The sequence below is a fragment of the Tauraco erythrolophus genome, chromosome 4 (assembly GCF_009769465.1).
Source record: "Tauraco erythrolophus isolate bTauEry1 chromosome 4, bTauEry1.pri, whole genome shotgun sequence".
NCBI lineage: Eukaryota > Metazoa > Chordata > Aves > Musophagiformes > Musophagidae > Tauraco > Tauraco erythrolophus.
The window spans coordinates 29,297,430-29,318,148 of record NC_141468.1 but is presented as its reverse complement, the minus strand read 5'-3'; the positions used below and the strand labels follow the sequence as shown (position 1 = coordinate 29,318,148).

The 20,719-nt window shown below is 41.7% G+C and overlaps 1 protein-coding gene across 1 annotated transcript in view; it reads left to right on the top strand.

Annotated features, from left to right (window-relative positions):
• Window positions 1-20,719, top strand: part of ST7 (suppression of tumorigenicity 7) — a 163,115-nt gene that overhangs the window by 77,361 nt on the left and 65,035 nt on the right. The window contains exon 2 of the mRNA XM_086609757.1: window positions 10,259-10,341. Within this exon, the coding sequence (XP_086465883.1) occupies window positions 10,259-10,341 (83 nt within the window). The remainder of the gene's footprint in view (window positions 1-10,258; window positions 10,342-20,719) is intronic.

Here is a 20,719-nt window from a genome sequence, read left to right as displayed (position 1 = left end):
TAATAACAATAATAATAAATAAATATATATAATGATAATAACATATATAAACAAGTGATGCACACTATAATTGCTCACCACCTGGTGACCAACACCTGTCCTGTCCCAGCAAGTGATCCTGAAACAGATGAATCCTGAAATCATAATCCCAGATGAGTGAAAGTCTCGAAAAGAGTGAATGAGACAGAACTCCAAAAGACTGAGAAGAGATCATACTTGCTGGCCAACTTTTGTCTATATACTGGGCATGGTGTTGGCCATTCCATTGGCCAATTTGGCCCTCAGTCCTAAATATAAGTTAAAATAATAAGCGAGAAGTTGTGGGCCCTTTGTCCTGGCTATGTGGACAGGCCTGTTGTGCTCCTGCACACTGGTAAAAATATGGGGAGCCGAAAGGTCCTTGATGTCTCAGCACCAGCTATAAACATCAGTGTGCTACCAACATTCTTCTCACAACAAATCCCATAGTACATCCAAAACACAGAACTCCTCTAGCTGCTAAAAAGAAAACTAACTCTGTTCCAGCCAAAACCAGGACACAAGTGTGCATGTAAAAGAAGGTAGAAGATGTCTACACATGGTGATACTTTGCAGGCACATGAGAGACCATCAGGGAACGCATCCTCATTTGACTGTAGCATCACATCAGGATTTCCCCTGCTTTTGTGTTGGGGAAATTGCTGATACACACACATGCTGATAGATGTGTGATTAGAAAAGGAAACCACAAGCTAACTGTGAAGGTGCCTTCTCCAGTATCTGCAGTGGTTCTGCCTACAAAGACAACTTCTAGTATTGCACAGGGAAGGAAACCCCCATCACAAATCTGAGAGAGCGCTTCCTCATGCAGTGCAACACTGAAGTAGAAATTAAGACAAGGACTCATACGTTTCTTGAAACTTTAAAATTTGCAGGGGAGACATGTACAATGACAGCATTTCAAATCATTTTGCAAGCAACCTGATTTTAGAAGAATTGAGGTTGAAAGTGTTGCAAGAGAATTTGACTAAGCACCAAGCAACAATCTGACTTTACACATCCACATATCTAAAAATCCAAATATTAATATCTCTACTCAATACGTCATTGCTCATCCTTCATACTTCATTCTTATTTGGCCCAGTTCCTCCCTTCCATTTGTACATCATTAGTACCAGGAGTCTGCTTTTAGCATTCGGACACTGTGACGGTCGTAAAGAAACACGCAGTAGTTCGGTCCCTGACAGATAAGGGCTGTAAGGTCCGAGGAAATGGTTTCTCCCTTGTTTTCTTTTTCTTTAAATGGAAATGCTGTGGGGGTTTTTTTGGTTGTTTTTTTTTTAGTTGTGTTTTTTTTTAAACGGTGTTTTTGCTGCCAGTGTATTAGCAAATCTTGGTGTTCATGCAGCATGCTCTGCAATTAACAGGAGCTGTGTAATTATCTCATGTCTCCATTGCATTGTGAAAGCAAGAGGAAATGTCCCTGTCCCTTGGCAGGGGCAACTATATGGCAGCAAATTTGCATTATAATAGCTGCTTTCATGGGGGAAAGTTGATCGTTTTTCTCCATACTTTTATTGTCACCAAATGCAGGAGGTAGGGAGTTGATCTCAGACAAATGGAATAGCAAAATACTGTGCTTGAGTCTAGCTATGCTAAGTTGGTTTTAGTATTTAAATTCCCAAAAGAGAATGTTTTTCTTGGGGTGAGTATAGTGCGTCCTGTGCCCATAGGTCCAGCCTGTCTGTTGCTGGGCGAAAGTGTAGCAGCTGACCTTAGCAGGACATTCTGGGAAAATATAGTTGGGAATGAGAATCTTTACAGTATCTTGTGTTAAGTGCCTTAGTTTGTGAGACAAGGCTTTGGGGTGTACTTGATACCAAGGAATGACTCGTTGACAGTGTCTCTTCCTAAATGACCAAAGCTGTTAGTGTTGGCAGTCTTATTTCTCCCAGTGAAAAGCTACTTCGGAATCACAAACCATCTTTTGCTAAAGTAAAAATAGCCTTTATTTACATTCATGATGTATGTGTCATTTCTTGTGCATCTTTTTGGCTTTTGCTGCTCTTGTCTCTATCTTCTTATCATAGAATCATAGAATCATGGAATTGTCTGGTTGGAAGAGACCTTCAAGATCATCGAGTCCAACCATTCGCCCTGCACTGTCAGGGTCCCTAAACCATGTTGCTCAACACCAAATCCACACGGTTTTTAAACACCTCTAGGGATGGGGACTCCACCACCTCCCTGGGCAGCCTGTTCCAATACTTCACAACCCTCTCTGTAAAGAAATTCTTCCTGATATCTAACCTAAATTTCCCTTGGCGTAACTTGAGGCCATTCCCTCTCGTCCTGTCATTCATAACGTGGGGTAAGAGACCGACCCTCATCTCCCTACAACTTCCTTTCAGGTAATTGTAGAGAGCGATAAAGTCCCCCCTGAGCCTCCTCTTCACCAGACTAAACAGTCCCAGCTCCCTCAGCTGCTCCTCATAGGACAAGTTCAGCCTGGAGAAGAAAAGGCTCCGGGGTGATCTTATAGCAGCTTTCCAGTACCTAAAGGGGGCCTACAGGAAAGCTGGAGAAGGACTTTTTACAAGGGCGTGTAGTGATAGGACAAGGGGCAATGGATTTAAACTGAAAGAGAGCAGATTTAGGTTAGATATAAGAAAGAAGTTCTTTACATTGAGGGTGGTGAGGTACTGGAACAGGTTGCCCAGAGAAGTTGTGGATGCCCCATCCCTGGAAGTGTTCAAGGCCAGGTTGGATGAGGCTTTGGGCAACCTGGTGTAGTGGAGGGTGTCCCTGCCCATGGCAGGGGCGTTGGAACTAGATGATCTTTGAGGTCCCTTCCAACCCTAACCATTCTATGATTCTATGATTCTAAGTTCTCTAAACCTTTCACTAGTTTTGTTGCCCTTCTCTGAACCCTCTCCAGCACCTCAACGTCCTTCTTGAAGTGAGGGGCCCAAAACTGGACACAGTACTCCAGGTGTGACCTCACCAGTGCTGAGTACAGGGGGACAATCACTTCCCTGCTCCTGCTGGCCACACTGTTTCTGATACATGCCAGGATTCCGTTGGCTTTCTTGGCTGCTTGGGCACACTGCTGGCTCATGTTCAATCGGCTGTCAACCAGCACCCCCAGGTCCTTCTCTGCTGTGCAGCTTTCCAGCCACACTTCTCCAAGCCTATAACGCTGCAGGGGGTTGTTGTGGCCCAAGTGCAGGACCCTTCCTTCTACACGTTTATTTTTATCACCGTTCCTTTTTTAAATTTTCTTTTAACTCACCTCTGTATTATACTTGTCTATCTCTAATCTGGTTTTCTTTTCTTTTCCCTTTCCCAAGTCTCAGTAGTGTCTAAGTGGTTTTTTGTCTTTCAGATCTGGTTTCCTTGATTCACCTGTATGTCCTTCTGCCCTCAGTTCTGTGATGGCTCTTATTCTTACCAGTTACGTTTCCCTGTATGTTATTCTCAGTGGGGATGAACAATCTTAATGTCTAACAGGCTGAATGGTTGATGCACTCTGAAGGACACAGTATATTCATGTAAGTCCTAAAAGCTCCAGAGCAGCACAGACTAATTCGGGCTAGGACTGAGCCAGAATCTTGACTGATCCAGTAACTTTTGGACATTATAACATGAATATAGACCTGGTGTTGAAAAGCAGGGCAGCACTGATGATTGTGTCACTTTGGTTTTCAGCTATCTAATGTGTTAAAATGTTGAGGAGAATGATTAAATTGAATTTGTTAGCAATCCTCAGATAGGGCTGTTTAGGAAAAGATGGACTGAATTTGCTAAGATTTGTTCAAGTTTCTGTGCTGGACATAATTTGCTCAGTGGGCCACTGGGTCACAAAGTGGAGGGAATTTTATTGCCACATCATCTGCAACCTTCAAAATTCTTTATTTTTCAGTTATACGTAAATGAACTGGAATGCGTTTGACCTGGAACTGGTACTGTATTATTGCCTTCCACTTGCTCTTCTCTTTGGGCTGCGCTTTGTGGCTGAAAGCCTCTCCCATGATGCCCAACTTCTCTCCAGAGTAGACCATCCATCACTACTCACTCTCCGTTTTTATTGTGGTAAAAGTATTCTATTGAAAGAGGAAAACTACATTTAAGATGTGGAAACATGGAAGAGACATTATAGTGGTCTTCAGTCCAGAAATTTTTATTTCACTAATTAGAAATACCTGTAAGGGCAGAACTTTGATTATGTGCAACTAGTTAATCAGAGTTCATTATTTATCTGAAGTAATAGGTAGCTTTTGGCACATCACCGTTTTCTCTTACCTGGGTTCTGATACAGCATTCGCTGAGAGCAACACATAAGTTCACTGGCCTTTAGCTTGGGCTCCAGACATCTAAATGTGACTCTCGTTTAGCCTCATGCCTTTAAGACAAGAGTAGGTGGCTGAACAAAGTGAGTGGGCATCTGGATTTCCTTGTGCACAGCACAGAGACATCAGCTGTTTCTGCCTGGAATGGCCACGTGTTTGTTTCGAGTGACAGTTTTTTTCAGGTTTTGGAAACAGATCTACACAAAGGTCTTATAAAAGGAAGTGCCGAAGCATGTGCAACAAATAAAAATGAAACTCACTCTGCAGCATTCTTAAACTTTTGAATGCTTACTTTTCCTTTAGTAATTTCTTCAAGAAGTCTGAAGAAGTTAAAAAAAATCTTGGTAGCTTCCCAGGGAAAACCCTAGTAATGGTAAAATATTTTTTTCTGAGACAATACCCCATGCTAGCTTTAAATCTGGTGGAGTTTGCTTTTATATTGAATTGGAGGCCATCATCATATATAATGCATAATTTAGACTGTTTTCCCAAGAGTATATTGTTAACATTCTTAAGAGGAATGGATTGAGGGTTCAAAAAGGTTATGCATAAATAGTTTCATTAAAGTCAAGAGTACGCAGCGCTTCGTACTCAGAGAGAGGAACGTTATACATTTATTAAAAGAAGTTTCTTGGACTTTACTTTGCCCTCTTTGCTGACAGTTTGGTAGAAGAGTTCTTTTCTGCTGCAACAACTTTGAATCGGGAGGCTGCATTAATCCATGCTGAGGCCCCTGTGAAATAAGCCAGTCACTGCCCCATCCTCTCTACCATGTTTGAACACCAGCTTGAATGGATGGTTGCAGTGAAAAGAAGCTGAATTGCTGTGTCAAAGGTCCTCAACCACAGGTTTCTTAGCTTGTCACCTGTCTAAAGGATTTGGGCTCTTGGCACTGCTTTTGTAAGAATTCTCGTTGGTCTGCATACCAAGTGAATGCTACAGCGGGTGAAGACACAAAGTGCAGCGAAATTTCTTAGTGGCACAGATAATTGTAGCCATGATGACTTAAGGACCAGTAATGCACAAGAAAGGCTCTACACTATAAGCTTTTCTGGGTTTTCTGGCCATTTATTCTCATAAAAGTTACTGCTGTACCCAGAAAACTTGTCTTACTTGGGAGCACAGAGATACTGGCACAAGAAGAGCTGTGCCTTCATGTGTATTTCAATATATTTGGATTGTTTATGTTTGGTCTTTAATTCTGGGCCCGTAATGCATCTTTTTAGTTATACTAAATTATTGGTATCTATTTAAATTTATCCGTATTTTAAGATGACATTCGATCGGGGAAATTATTTTTCCTCTTAGAAGTGTCATGAAGGATGCAGTCCTGTGTTTGCTTAATGTGTTTGTGTACATGATTTATGTAAGATTGCTAATAAATTTTTATTTGCACCTTACTGTGCAAGCCGCATAGCCTCACATTCAGAAGTAGGTAATGGGGTTGTAATTTTAGTAGATCCACATGTGGGAATAGTAGGTAGTTTGCAATGCTCCCTCCCCTAATGATCTTCTACTGTAATTAACTGATACAGCAGCACGATGATACTTAGAGCAGTTTAACCCCAGTATTTCCCTACTGTGGTTCCTCACATGCCTGAAATCTGAATACCTCAAGTCCTTGAAGAAATTTGTAAAGCAACATAGTGCTTTATCACGTTGAGTGATACATTTTACACAACTGGAGGATTTTGTCACTTGAAAAATATCTGGATTCTCCTCTCTTGTTTATTCCCATGTTCAGAATGAATCACAAGCCTCGGCAATGAATAACACATATAAAAAGAATGAAACATCATCAGCTTTCAAGAACATTTCAATCACCCCTTTTGATTAGCCTCAACAGGGAATATTCTATATGACTTTTTTAGCTTGTCTGCCATGAGCTGAATTGTATGTAAATTGATCTCTGTGAGCATAGGCAGTTAACAATGAAATAACAGTCCTTCCCTAGATAGTATATAATAGGATGGAATGATTTACCAATGTGACGTAGACACCTTTGGAAATGTAAACACTACTTTATTCTGGATGTCTCAAGCATGATTAAAATTAGAGCAATTAAGAGAAGGGAAGAAAGGTGGGGGAGGTACTTGTAAGGCCAAGAGCCTCTCATAAGCTGACATGCTTGGCTTGTTTAGACAGCATTTATAGGTCATGCTGGTTTTCTTTAAAAAAAAAACAACAAGCTGTATACCATATTCCATCATGTCTACTAAAACACCTAAAATAAATCATTCATCGTCAGAAGCCTGTGGAAATAATTGGGATTTCACAATAATTCAAATGAGGAAGCACTGCAGGAACATCAGGCAAGTTTCTCTCTCTGGATACTCATCAGATGCCCAAGTTACAGACAAGAGAGGATACTCCAAGCTGAATAACCATCTTCCCTTTGTGGTCAGAAATAATTAGGCATACACTGCCATGTTACGAATTCAGAAGAAAGGACATGCAGTACCACCTTTGTCTGGTGATTCTACTTGGCTTCGTTATTCTGCAGTCATCTTCTGCCAGTATCTTCAACTCTCATTTCTCAGAAGTCTCTCTCTCCTCCTCAATCCTGCTATTTCATCAAATTGAAATAGAGAAGAAAAATGCTGCTATTTAAATTTAGGCAGATGGATGTTTAGCATCATCTCATGGCTCTAGTTTACTGCAACACTCTGAAGGAAACCTGGCTACACTAACAGGATGTAGACATTGGACATAATAGAGATTTCTCCATTGTCAGAATGCTGACTGTAAAGAAATACTCCTTTTTGGGTAATGATACATATCAGATAACCCAAAAGTGGGCTGATTTTTACTTTGGGGATTAATATTCTGAGAACTGGGCCTTGATGTAGTTTCCACTGAAACAATGACTGAATTCTCACTGACTTCAGAATAAAAATAGTCTGACCACAGATCCTTCAGTGCTTAGTTGTACTGTTTTGGAGATATGTTTCTTATTAGAAAATGTTTGCTTTTGTTAACAATATTTATGGAGACAGAGGGACTGGGAGTGTAATTACTAATTGGCAGAAGTTGGTAGTTTTCGTAAAGGGACAGAAGATACTTAAATTTAATGAGCGGGAAGAAGCATGGCAAAAGGATTAAGGGAGATAAAGTCCAGATAAGCAGCTCTGGTAGTCTAGTGCACTGTAGCAAATCTACTGAGCTATTCCAGTTAGCTGGGAGTCTGGCCCGTACAATCTAAAAGCATCCAGCATTGTACCTGTTCACCTTGCCAGTTCCCATGACTAAGCTGTGGAAGTGAAGAATTGTAGAAACATAGAGTAACGAGCATAAAGGAGCACCAGCCTACAGGCAAGCAAAGAAGAAAGCAGTGACACTGATGCAAATGATAGATAAATAAAATCCTGTCTCCATTCAGATCTGAGAGTTTTTGCCTATAAATCAGTATACATTGCTTGTAAAAAGAGTGCTGACAGAGAAAAGCCAACAGCATATCTGAAGAGCCTCATTCATTCTACTCCATTGATGAACGCCGTGGAGCTAATTTGTTGAGAGGCCTCTTCCAAATGGGGATGCATTTCCCAAAGCAAATTTTATTGATGGCAGTCCATAATGATAAATGAGTATCTCACCACTGCTGAAGAAAATTTGTTGTCTTTGCAGCATTTCTTATTGAAACAGGCAATAGAAATTTAAAGCAAACAGACTATATCCTTATTCAGTGGATATCCTCATGTGAAATCTTCTAAAACACAGGAGGCTTAGGTGGCTTCGCAACTTTGGAAACCAAATTTCCTCCAGGGTAATGGGAAAATTTTTTCCAGTTTAATAGGCAAAATTCCAGCATTCCATGAGCTATGAAGCTATGGCAGAGAGAGAGAAGACAAAGCACTTCTGTAAAGTCTCCTGCTGCCTGGCTTTTCATGTTATTGTTGGCACTGCAGCAGCACTGTGCTACATGGGGGACATGGACATCTATATCCCGTCATAGCGTTTTCTCTCCCAGGAATATCCTGACCTAAGCACAGGAAGTAATTTCACTGGCAGCCTGAAATTTCCCCAGTGACACAGTTTGATTATGTCTCTGGCTTACGTTTGCATTCCAGAATGAGGAATGTGTCTTCTAAAGGACTTATGGGTGGTTTGCAGAAGCCAAAGCTATTTCAGTCTCTCCATTCCTCTTCCTTCTTAGCAGGTACTGAGGCTGGAGAAAGCAGGGACTACTATTTCAAAGTCAGCTTGTATTGGACATTAAAAAAAAAAAGAAAGAATGAATGGGAACAGGAAGAAAAGAAATAAGATGTGGGAAAATCCCAACTATTGAACCAGAGCTGGCATAAATCAGTGTAGCTGTAAAATTGTTATTGATGTTATGCTGATTTACACTAGCTGAGAACCTGGCATCCTGCTCATTTGTGAAAGAAAATGTACGATGGAATTAAAAACCACCAAACTAGTTCTTTATTATATCAGTAACTAGTTCTTTATTATATCAGTTTGGTGCTTAATGCTCTGGTGGAGCAGAAAATGATACTTCCATTTTAACAGTTTATGGCTTTTTCAAAGAAAAAAATACAGAAAATACGCAGCCAAAACCCAAACAAAGCAGCTGAATTGCAGGGTTTCAGTCTCTTTTAGTGATGCGTTTCTGGAAAACAATTTTCTGTTTTACTGGTCATGGAAAATTAATCATATGTTTGATGATTTCTATCATGCTGTTGTTGTCTTCTCTTCAGTTTTTAGTCCCATATTATTTAATTTCAGTAAGTGTCATTTCTGAAGGGAACAGAATGAACTGAGGGCCTCCCACCTACTTGATGACTGTTTGGTAGTCTGCTACCAGCCTTTTAAATTTACCTGCCAACTGTTGTCAGTTCCCTTTTCCGTCATGGATGCATCTATATATACAAATATATATATGTGTGTATATACATATATGTATAAGAAATACTTTGGCACTGGTAAGGATGAGGCCAGTAGGTTTTTTCACAGAAGAACCCTCCATGTGGTTTAATAGAGAATGTTTTCATTTGTGGAAGATGGAGGTGATGGGAAGTTGAGAGTTTTCTTTAAATATCTAGAATTTAGTGGAAGAGCTCCAGTTCTCTCTAGTAGCTTCTGTACAGTGACCAAAACCTATAAAAAGATTATTTTATTCTCTTAAAGCCATAAGGATTTTCTATGGGGGAACTGAGCACAACTACCTGGTGATTCTCTCAGCAGCTTCCAAAGTGTGGTATGACTAGAAAAGCCCTTTGAATTTCCAGAAGCCCATACAGATGGAGTTGCCATTCCTTGCAGCTTTTTTGGCTTTGTGTCTGCCCTAGATTCCAGATAATCTGGAGAGCTATCATGATTTTCACCCTTAATTATCAGAAAGCCAGTTAGGTCTTTTCCTAATCTGTTTTACTCACTGTTGTCATACTGAATGGTTCGCCAGCTTTAATGCAGTGGAATGAGTTAGGAAAACGCTATTATCTCCTACTTTTAAGTGAGGAACCAAGGTAATGAAAAGTGAAAGACTTTTAAAAATTTGTCCAGGCAGTTTCACCAAGATCATACCAGACATTGAGATGATGTTGAATGCAGGACATGGAAATCGACCCCTAATATTTCTATCTGCAGTGGAGTAGCAAAGGGAGATAATAAAATGCCTTCCATATATCACAGGGAATTCTGAACTTGGTGTCAGTGGAGTGCTGACTGGAATAGGAAAGACCCAAACGTGTACAAATGTTTTCCAACGCCTTGTGATTGACTCTGTTCTGTAAACATTCTGCATCTGGCAGTTGAATGCTGTGTTTTATCATGTGTTAGGCAGATGGAATAGGATGTTTTTTAAACTGTCATTTTAATCAGAATTAAGGTAATACCTTACCTGAAGTTGGAAAGCAGTTGGGAGGAGGAGGGAACACGTGGAGAATATGTCCTGCTCTTGTACTCATGATTTCCTCTCTTTTCTTTTTCAGTGAGTATGTTTTTGAACACATTAACCCCCAAGTTCTATGTTGCCCTGACAGGCACTTCCTCATTAATCTCGGGACTTATTTTGGTAAGTAGCACGTACATTAATATCACTTTACAAATTGATTTTGTTATCCAGAATGGGATTTCAGACTTTATCTAGATTAATAGATGTCTTTTTTTTTTCCTTAAACTTGCATTTCTGTAGTACATAAAATTTGCGTTTCTTTATTCGTACTTCTTTTTCTGAGGGAAAAACAAAAGAGAAAATGTTTCAGTGATATGTGTCTTTGAAGAAAAGAAGTCTTGAAGGACAATGTGCCCCACTAACAACCCTATGGTAATTCATAACAAGTGTTTGCACATTAAGTGTTTCCATCAACAAGTACTACAGAAATAAAAAGGCTGGTAAAAACAAGAAGAGGAGATGTACCAAGGATCTCAGCTTAGCATGGTCCTTCTAAAAAGTTATGGCAGGATTTACTAGAGAAACAGCAAGCAGAATATTAGCAGCGAACCCAGTTCTGGTGCTGAGATTCCAAGGGATAATAATTTCAGATCTTCACTTTCAAAATTTCTCTCAGTACATATCTGCCTTTTCGCCTAAAGGGCTGAAAAGTATTTTTAAACCATTTAAAAACCCCTCTTCGCATATGTAATCCCCGAGGGCTTCGTTGTGCAAATTGATGCAGTGGAGTGAATCATAATACCATCACAGTGCAGGAGTCCAAAGCAGACCATTTGCTCTGGATTCTGTTTACTTTCTTCGTAGAAACAAATGGAGGTAAAAAATTTAAGAATCTGCATGGTGTACTTAGGGTTTGATGCTTATACTGGGCTGTTCTTTTTTCTCACTGCTGAGAGTTTGCTTCCTACAAATAGAATAGAATAGAATAGAATAGAATAGAATAGAATAGAATAGAATAGAATAGAATAGAAAATTTCAGTTGGAAGGGACCTACAATGACCATCTAGTCCAACTACCTGACCTCTTCAGGGCTGACCAAAAGTTAAAGCATGTTATTAAGGGCATTGTCCAAATGCCTCTTAAACACTGACAGTGATGGGGCATTGACCACCTCTCTAGGAAGCCTGTTCCACTGTTTGACCATCCTCTTGGTAAAGAAATGCTTCCTAGTGTCCAATCTAAACCTACCCTGGTGCAGCTTTGAACCATTCTCACATGTCCTATCACTGCATACCAGGGAGAAGAGATCAGCACCTCCCTCTCCACTTCCCCTCGTCAGAGGAAGGTTGTCTTTGTTTTGGTCTTGTTTGTTCAATCAGTCTTAGGTCTTTTGTCTAAAAACAAGTTGTATGCTTTTAAAATCTGCTAGGTACAAGCTGCAGACCCTCCCTCACCATACCAAACTAGGCATGTAATTGGGAGACCAGTGAGACCCATTTTAGGAGTGTGGTTACCATAGTCATAAGCGGAAAGAGACAGACATGGCTAGGGGCTGGTTCACATCACCTCGGATCTACAGACCTCAGAGAAACCTGAAAACAGCTAAGATCCTAACTAAACTGTATCAGTTTGGCATGGAAAACCCACACCTCTCACTTCCACGTTGCCTGTAGCTGATGTAGACAAAGAAATGGCGTCTTGACTCCTGAATGCCTGTGAGACTCTCATCACTTAGATAATTTCAGGTATAAAGCATCAGGTGCGCTGCTGCTGTGCCTTGCTCTAGGGTTTCCTTGTAGCAGAAGGCAATTAGTTATTATCTGCACCTTGGGCATTCACCATCCTTGTATGGATTGAGCCCCAAAGCACAGGACAGAGCTTCAGAGACATCAGCAGATCTTTCAGAATATGAACAGGAGCCAGACCTGTAGGACTTGGATTCAGTTCAGCACATCTCACTCAAACGCATGGGAGGAAAATACTGAATGTTACATTCAGTACTCTCACTCAGAAAGAAGACATCTTCAAAAGGCCAGGCCCCACCACCAAGATGAGAAGGAATGAGAGAAATAACATGAGTTCCACAAGCACAAGTCCATATTAGTTGTTGGAGAGTGAAGAAAGCAGGAGGAGGTGGCAAGAAAAAGACAGTTTGTGCCCTATAGGAATACCTTACAAAACCAAACAAGAGCAAAGATCCTAAAGAGAGACTAAATTATCTGAACTAAATACTGTGTGTAGCATGATTGCAAATGTAGGTACATTTTGTACTGTAGTCATGAGGGCAATTTCTGAGGAATGAGCTCAGTAGGAGACTTGTGAGCAAGAAATTTCCAAGTGCTGTGCTTTGGTGGAAAGTACAAGAAGGAAGTGGCAAGGAGTATTCAAGACTGTCATATGAAGGAGGAAAAAGGCACCAACAGAAGCCTTCCAAGAAGAGATTAGACTGAGTGAGTCTTAAGCAAAGAAATTCACTGAATGCTGTATGACAAAGTCCCTTATGAACAAGCTGAAGGAACAGTGAGGTGATGGAGAGGTGTAGACACAGACTGAAAGAAGATTGAAAGCCTTTTTTGTGGACCTTCACTACTGCTGTCAGTTGTTGTCTGCTGTATGTGCAAGAGCTATATAGACCAGGCAGGTAACAGCCAGGAACCCTAGATTGTAGGGACTGGAGTCTGTGCTGAAAGGAACATGTGGTCTGTAAATTGGATGATGGAAAAGGAACTCAGCAGACATGGTCATGGAAAGAAGAACGTGTTAGTTAAACAGACCATGCATCAGGAAAGAGAGCTGAGTAAGTTCCAGTGAGGTGGTACTAGCCAGTCACTAGCCCAATTATGCGTCGGATTAATTATTTCTTAATAATCTTGCCGTTTACCAGTGGCCCTGTAACATGCTGAATTGCCTGCATTACCTCCCACTTACCTGTCACACTACACAGCATTTCCAGTTCAAAAGGATTCTTAATCCTGCTAATGTCATTAAGTTAAACTCTTTTATAAAATAAACCTTCTCTTGTCAAATCTACATCACTGGGGGTATTTTTCAGACTAGATGTACTAATACTCCTTGGAATTTTCCACCATATGGTCTGACAGATTTCTTTCCATTATCAGTTGGCTGCAATTCCTAATCAGGAGGAGAAATCACAGCACTGCAGGTTATGAAATGATGGAAAATTCCATCATTTCAGAAGTAATGGTAACTGATGGGAAAGTGAATGCTTTTCCTATTTAATGTTTGGGTCATGAAACAATGACTCTGCAGAGTTCAGCTTTGGGCAATTGCATGCTCTGTGACTCCTTTGCAAAACACTACTCTCCTGTCTTATTTTGTCTCTTACTTTGTTTTCATTCTTTAGGTAAAATTCTGGCCTCGCTGCCTTGCTGTAGGCAATGTGACTTAAATGAAGTAAGGATTTCAGACCTTTTTTTTCTTTTCTGGATAGCTCAGAACCATATAGAAGAGACTTTTCTGTCTCAAGCATTCTCCTTAATACAATTCTCCTTAATACAATTCTCAAGCATTCTCCTTAATAGTCAATTACTTGACTACAGCACATAGCTTAAAATGAAGAGTTTATATTCAGTTCATCCCTGTACTTTTTTAGGGATCAAAAATAGGAGCCAAATTAAGTCCCAAGCTGCATTAGAAATATTGTATTGGAAACTTGGTTCCACCACAGTTACTTTTAATCCAGTAAAAAACAGGGTTTTGTCTCACAGAATACAATGAGCTGCATTGTATTCGGTGTCTGAGAGGCTGAGGTTTTCCACAGGTAGGGTAATAAAGCTGTCATGAAGCACAACTGACGTCCAGTAAATGCTGTGAACTGGAACTATGTAAATGCCACTGAGATTTCTAAATAAGTCTGTGTATTTAACATACAGTTATCACCAGAGTGAAAGTTGTTTCGCGAACGTAGGTGGCATTTGCACTGCGAACTGATAGAGTCTCAGTTCTAACAAAGCATAGGCAGAAGTGAACCCCAGTCTTGAGTCTCCACCAAGAATGCCTTGTTATTCTACTTCAGAGCTTGAGACAATAACAAGAGTTTTCTGCTACCCAATGAGAAACATTCTGCAATGAACAAATACCAGGTCTTTCAGAGATAAGAATTAGAAAGGCAGTCTACAGAGGTAGAGCATGAGTGCTGAGTCTGCACACTGGCTAGCGTTGAGCAGCTGGGCTATCTGCTACTACCCAAGTATGTGTGTAGTATGTGAGAGTTCCAGCCTTTTGTAGCCAACGGTGCTAGTAGGAAGTCTGAGAGAGGACCTGAATAACACAGGGAAGGGACCTGTCTTATTTTCTGTAGATATTAATTGCTCTCCTGCTTGTTTCATTGCCTTTGTGTAGTTTGCTGCAGAGGGGCAGAAAGGTGACTGAGTTCTCTGGGTGTTCACAGACTCCAGAAAAGTCTGACAGTTGTGCAGGGACAATCTTTGATGGCTGAAAAGCAATACGTGGTAATTGTTCAAAGTTTCTGCTCTGCTCCGCAGAGGTTGATGGGTTAGAGAGGGCAGAATCCTTGTAGGGAGTTCAGAAGAAACTGGAAACACTTGCCAAGGAGCAGGTGAGAGAGGAAGAGTCTGTAGGAAGGTAGGCGGTAACCCAATTCATAGCCAAGAGGAAGGCCAGTGCTGTTTAACATCTTTGTTGGTGACATGGACAGTGGGATCAAGTGCACCCTCAGCAAGTTTACTGACTATACCAAGCTGTATGGTGTTGTGGACACGCTGGAGGGAAGGGATGCCATCCAGAGGGACCTAGACAGGCTGGAGAGGTGGACCTGTGAGAACCTCATGAAGTTCAACAAGGCCAAGTGCAAGGTCCTGCACGTGGGTTGAGACAATCCCAAGCACAAGTACAGGCTGGGTGGAGAATGGATTGAGAGCAGCCCTGAGGAAAAGGACCTGGGAGTGCTGGTGGATGAGAAGCTCAACATGAGCCGGCAACATGCACTGGCAGCCCAGAAAGCCAACCATATCCTGGGCTGCATCCAAAGAAGCGTGGCCAGCAGGTCGAGGGAGGTGATTCTGCCCCTCTACTCTGCTCTTGTGAGACCCCACCTAGAATACTGCGTTCAGCTCTGGAGTCGTCAACACAAGAAGGACATGGAGCTGCTGGAGCGAGTCCAGAGGAGGGCCACGAAGATGATCCGAGGGCTGGAGCACCTCTGCTATGAAGACAGGCTGAGAGAGTTGGGGCTGTTCAGCCTGGAGAAGAGAAGGTTCCGGGGTGATCTTATAGTAGCCTTCCAGCACCTAAAGGGGGCCTACAGGAAAGCTGGAGAGGGACTTTTTACAAGGGCGTGTAGTGATAAGACAAGAGGCAATGGCTTTAAACTGAAAGAGGGTAGATTTAGATTAGATATAAGGAAGAAATTTTTCACTCAGAGGGTGTTGAGGCACGGGAACAGGTTGCCCAGAGAAGTTGTGGATGCCCCATCCCTGAAGTGTTGTAAGTAGCTGGGGTCTACCCAATCTTAAGAGAAGTACTGTACTTAGTCTAGGCAATATACTATTTTATTTTCCATTCCATTATTTCCAGAGGTAGATGAGGTGTAAATAAATAGCTGTTTATTTTGAATAAGGTGCTTGTTAGCACTGCATGTATCTTGTCGTGGTGACTCCTGGAGATAAGACAAATGGGGATTCTGAAACCAGGAGTAGAGTCTAAGAGGACGCTAAATGGCTGTATTTCACCCAGAAGGAATGGGGCTGCACAGCCTTCAAGGCTGATACACTGAGAGCATGCTCAGAGGCGTACTGTTTCCTAGAACCAAGCTGGGCAGGACAGGCAGATCTGCTTAAGTCACTGGCTACCTCTAACAGCTAAATAAAACAGACCAGGGGCTTGCTTTGTTCAAAGGCAAGTGGCATTGTATAGTCCCATCCACATGGATAAACACTCTTGCCGCCCAAAACAGGAGGATCTTTTCCATACTGTCTACTGGAAACAGCCCCTGGGCTGTTTTGTCTCTAGAACATGTCCGGTCATTGTGTGGGAGAGTTGGCACAGGCCAGGCAGCGTGCTAGCAAGCAACCGACATGGATGACTGAGCCAGCCAAGCCTGTCCTGCAGTCCTGTTTTATTTATCAAATAGGCTTAACCATGGAATCAAGTTCAGCTATTGTTACCCTGTTCCTCAAGAGTGTAAGTTTAATTTAAAGCAATTAGATTAGTTCTAACTACTCCTCGTATTAGAAGGGTACTCCAAACCGTACTCCTCTGAGACCTGGAAGCCTTGTTACAAGGCTGAATGAGAACTATGAGCTGTGGGAGTTGCCAGCAAACAAAATCCTTTAGTGCTTCTGATGAAGACTCAATACACATACACTAGGAGAAGAATACGAGAGCGTTCGCAGTAAGAGAGGATGCCTGTCTCAGATGCGATAAATGGGAAAGCATAATTCAAATCACTGATAGACATCACTACTTGGTCCAGTGAGAAGCATCATCAAAGCCATCCCTTGTGAATTGATGCATTTATGATAGAATATCTGTTCTGAAAAACCAAGCAGGAAGATCAGATATCCCAGTGATGCAGAATAGATTTGTTGCTGCACACAGAAATAAAACGATCCGGGATTGTCTGTCTGTGAGAGCAGAGATAAGAAAGAGGATGACTATGATGTTTTCATTGCACAGGGGTGGAGAAGAACGTGCACAGAGAAGCAAAAGCAAAAAAAGTCCAAAGCAAGTATCTGAAACGCATTAAGAAGACTTATGAGTGATTAACCAGCTCTTACTTAACCTAAATATGTATCACCTACAAATTGTGTTTTCATAGCCATGCATTTTTAGAAATCATCAGTAAGGGTTTTCCAAAATCAAATACTCTTACATTAAGCATTACCCATACCAGATTAAAACCCCAAAATTCTAGATTTGGATTTCTAAACACACAAAGCTGGAAGCGTTCAGAACAGGGTTTTAACTTAGCCTTTGTGAACATAATGGTTTCAAAGATCCCTTGAAGATTTGGAGATGTTTGACCCTGTTATGATTTGAAAGCACAGGCACCAACTAGAAAGAACTCAGAGAAGTCTGCACTGCTGTGAAGGGGATGAGGTCTGTGAAGAAGAGCTTCTCTCCCACTGTATGTATATGACAGAAATGAGGCAGCCTTTTCTTTCAGAAGTGGGGCAGAAATGATCTTTTGCGTTAATTTCCTCTCTGATCCACATCTCTTTCAATGGGTAATTAATCCTTATAGCCAGCTGCTAATCTGCCAGATGATCTCTCATCTGCTGGACTGTCAAAAGCTTAGTAACTTCACATTGCTTTCAAACTGGCTGGTACAGTTAAAAATCAAATTTGATTTATAGAAATCAGGTTTCAAAACAGATGACACTGTGTGAGAAAGGTGCAAAAGTTCTGTGAAGAGAATTTATCGTTTTGACTTCAGTACTAGATTACAAATTACCTTCTCATACACCCTGCACTAATCACTGCAAGCAAAGGCTTATTATGGTAATGATTTATGGCTTTAATTTCTAAGAGACCATGTGCATTGAGATCTGGCTGATCTTTCCTGGCACTGGGTTCACTCAGCATTGCAAATATTTTTCAAAGCCGCCTTAAACAATTTACAAGCTTTAGTGCCATTTTTTAAAGTAGTTAATGTATTTCTAAGTCCAGGGAGGCAGACTTACAGCAAGTTCCTGGCACTCAGCTGAACTGCAGTAGTGACCACATATATAGACATTCTTTCTGCTAGTACCCTCAGTTTCATTGAAATCCAGTATGAATTGCCAGCTGGTATACATTTGTGCAGAGCAAGCGGGCTCAAGCATGCTCTTGCGCTGCTCATTTTCCCTCTCTGGGTTTTACTGGCTTTTTATCTAAAAGCTAAATAATGATTGAAATAATGAGGAGGAGTTTAGTAGCACATTTTGAAAAATCTATTTTTTTCTTCTCTTAAAGAAAGTGCAAAGCTTTTTAGATGTGGTCTGTAACTGCCAAGAGTTTTGAGCGGCCAGCCTGGCAGCTGTACTTCGGTTCCTGACTTATGTTACAGTGATAGTCTTACCGAGTGTCTCTCGCCTCGGTACAGGACTTACAATCTTTGAAACCCAACAGCTGCTCCCTCCGAGGCCTTGGACAGGTACCTGTGGCTTGTGTGCTTTGATTTGTTCAAGCTTCAGAGTTTCCAAAAATGAAACAGAGACAGATGCTCACAGCAGACCTGTGACTGTATCTTACGGCACAGCCTTTCTCTCATGGTCGGCCACATGCCACCTGCTTAGGTCATGATGCTCTCTTAAGTCATAAGATTTAAATTCTAAATTTTCTTTAGAAAGTGGCGTGTGCCTAAGAACATGAGAACAGCTAAAACCAAAACTGCTCCCTGTCCACCATCTCAGGCATTCGGAGGTAGTGGTGCACACCAGGGAAAGCGTATCAGTGCAGAGCCTAAGCGTTCAGTGATATTCCTCACCGTTCTGTCCCTGGCTCCCGAGATTCCCACCTGGGTGCTGCTGCAAGTGCGTGCCAATGGAATGAGTACAGCGACAGACGCACTGTGGAGCCTGTGTAGGGAGGAACTGTCCAGGCTGTGTGGGTTTTCAGCGATTTGCCTGGGACGTAGAGTTCACAAAGATCTGTGTGTGTTTATGTTCTGCTTTCTCTGGGACCATGTGTTTATCTATCCAAGTACTTGTGACCTGTATGTGTGCACAGAGCCCTTCTGTCTTCTCCTCATCAGACTACTTCACTCTTCCTTGTTGATGTCTCCTAGAAGAGCCATTAGATTGTTTTGGGGACCAAACGATCTCCCCGGCTGCCAGGCATTCTTGTGTGAACTTGTCTGAAGTGGCCACCAGCTACATTCCCACTCCATTCCAGTGCAGCTAGGGTCAGCTTCCTCCATAAGAGTGCTTTAGATGCTTAACAACATGCCTGAACTCAGGGGAAGTCCCAGTGCAGAATGCTTTGGAGTATCCTTTGGAAAGGAACATTTTCTTACTATGCCCGAAGGTTTATCTTCTGGTTTTCCCCTATGGAACGGTTTAAAGGAAGGGAAAAGAAAAGTATGTCTTGTCTACAGACAATCCCATGGAAGCAGAAGTCAGTACAATTATATAAAGAGCTCAAGAGAACTTAAAAATGAAAAAATATTGTGAGAGGGAGAGCGTGGAGCCCAGCCTGAACCTCTTTGCAGCAGGTATCCTAAGAAGCCTTCTAGAACCTGCTGGCTCCTGGCTGGCCCACCAGAACCTGCTCAGCAGCGTGCTGTTGGTGTGAAAGATGTGAACACGATCCTTTCACTTGTTGCTGGTTGTGCCTAGTTGTAGTAAGAATAAATAACCTTTTTTTTTTTGTAGAAATTTTGTAGCTTTCAGCACTAGCATGAAACATGGAGACACCAAGTAATATAGAAAGGGCAAAGATTATTCATTCACAATTTCTAGTGCAATCAATATTACGAAGTACTGCCAAATTTTTCAAAACCCTTTGATTTGCGTGTTTCAGTTGGTATATAGATGTTTTGATAATGATTCAAGTGCAACTGCAAAATACGCGCGTTTTACATATTCGTTATAAGTGTGTGTACCTTTACATTTTTTACAGCCAAAATCTTTTCCTTATTATATGAAATAGTCTTCATTTCCAGGTTTATGTGGTTTCCTGAAATATGTGTACTCTTACCTAAGAATATAAATTCTCAGTGAAAATACCACAAATATATATTTAGGTATATAATTTCAATTATAAGGGATTCTTTTAGTCTGTGGAATGAATTTCCAACTAGAGGTCTGTAAATAATCATTTTTTTTCTGATTTGCTAGCTGAACCAAAAGCCTGAAAATAAAACTAGTTTCGAATCAGCCCCAGTCAGCCAAACAAAACAAAACACGTTCAGCTGGGGAAAAAAAAACATCCTAAAAGGAATAGGATTCAGCTTCCTGGAGTTTGTTTGGTATTTTTAACGTTTTTCAAATTAAACTCAGTGAATTCCTTTGGAAGCATTACTGGGAAAACAAGCAAACCTGCTTTTCCTCACTTTCCCTTGACTGCAGAGGGAGCCGGGGAAAGATGAGGTAGGAGCGTATTCCCGACTGCAGCACCCTATTTACGTGGCTGGTGTCAGGCGGGATGGAGCTGTTGTTTTGGGGTTTGTTTTTGTTTTCCCAGAAGTCAATTTAAAGGAATGCTCGTAACAATTTTAAAAGCCTTTAAAAGAAATAATTTGACGTAAGTTTCTTTGGGTTAAAAAAACAACCAAACAAACCACATTTTTTTGCTGATTGGGATTTTTTACCTCCTGTAAACCAGATTTTTAAAGCGATCTGCCGGATTCGGCACGAACTTGGATGACATTTGGGCTCTCAGTGTGCCCCAAGGAAGCCGGCTGCCCGCCGGGGAGCCCGGCCGCCCGCTGCGGCGAGCGGGCCTCGGTGCTCCGCGGGCAGGGAAGGCGCGGGCAGGTGCCTCCCTCGGGATGAGAGGGGAGGGCAGCCCGGAGCCCGCCTGCCCGCGCCTCTTCCCTCCCGGGGCTCCGGTGCACCGCCGAGGGACGGCGGGGCGGGCTGGGGAGCCGGGGGAG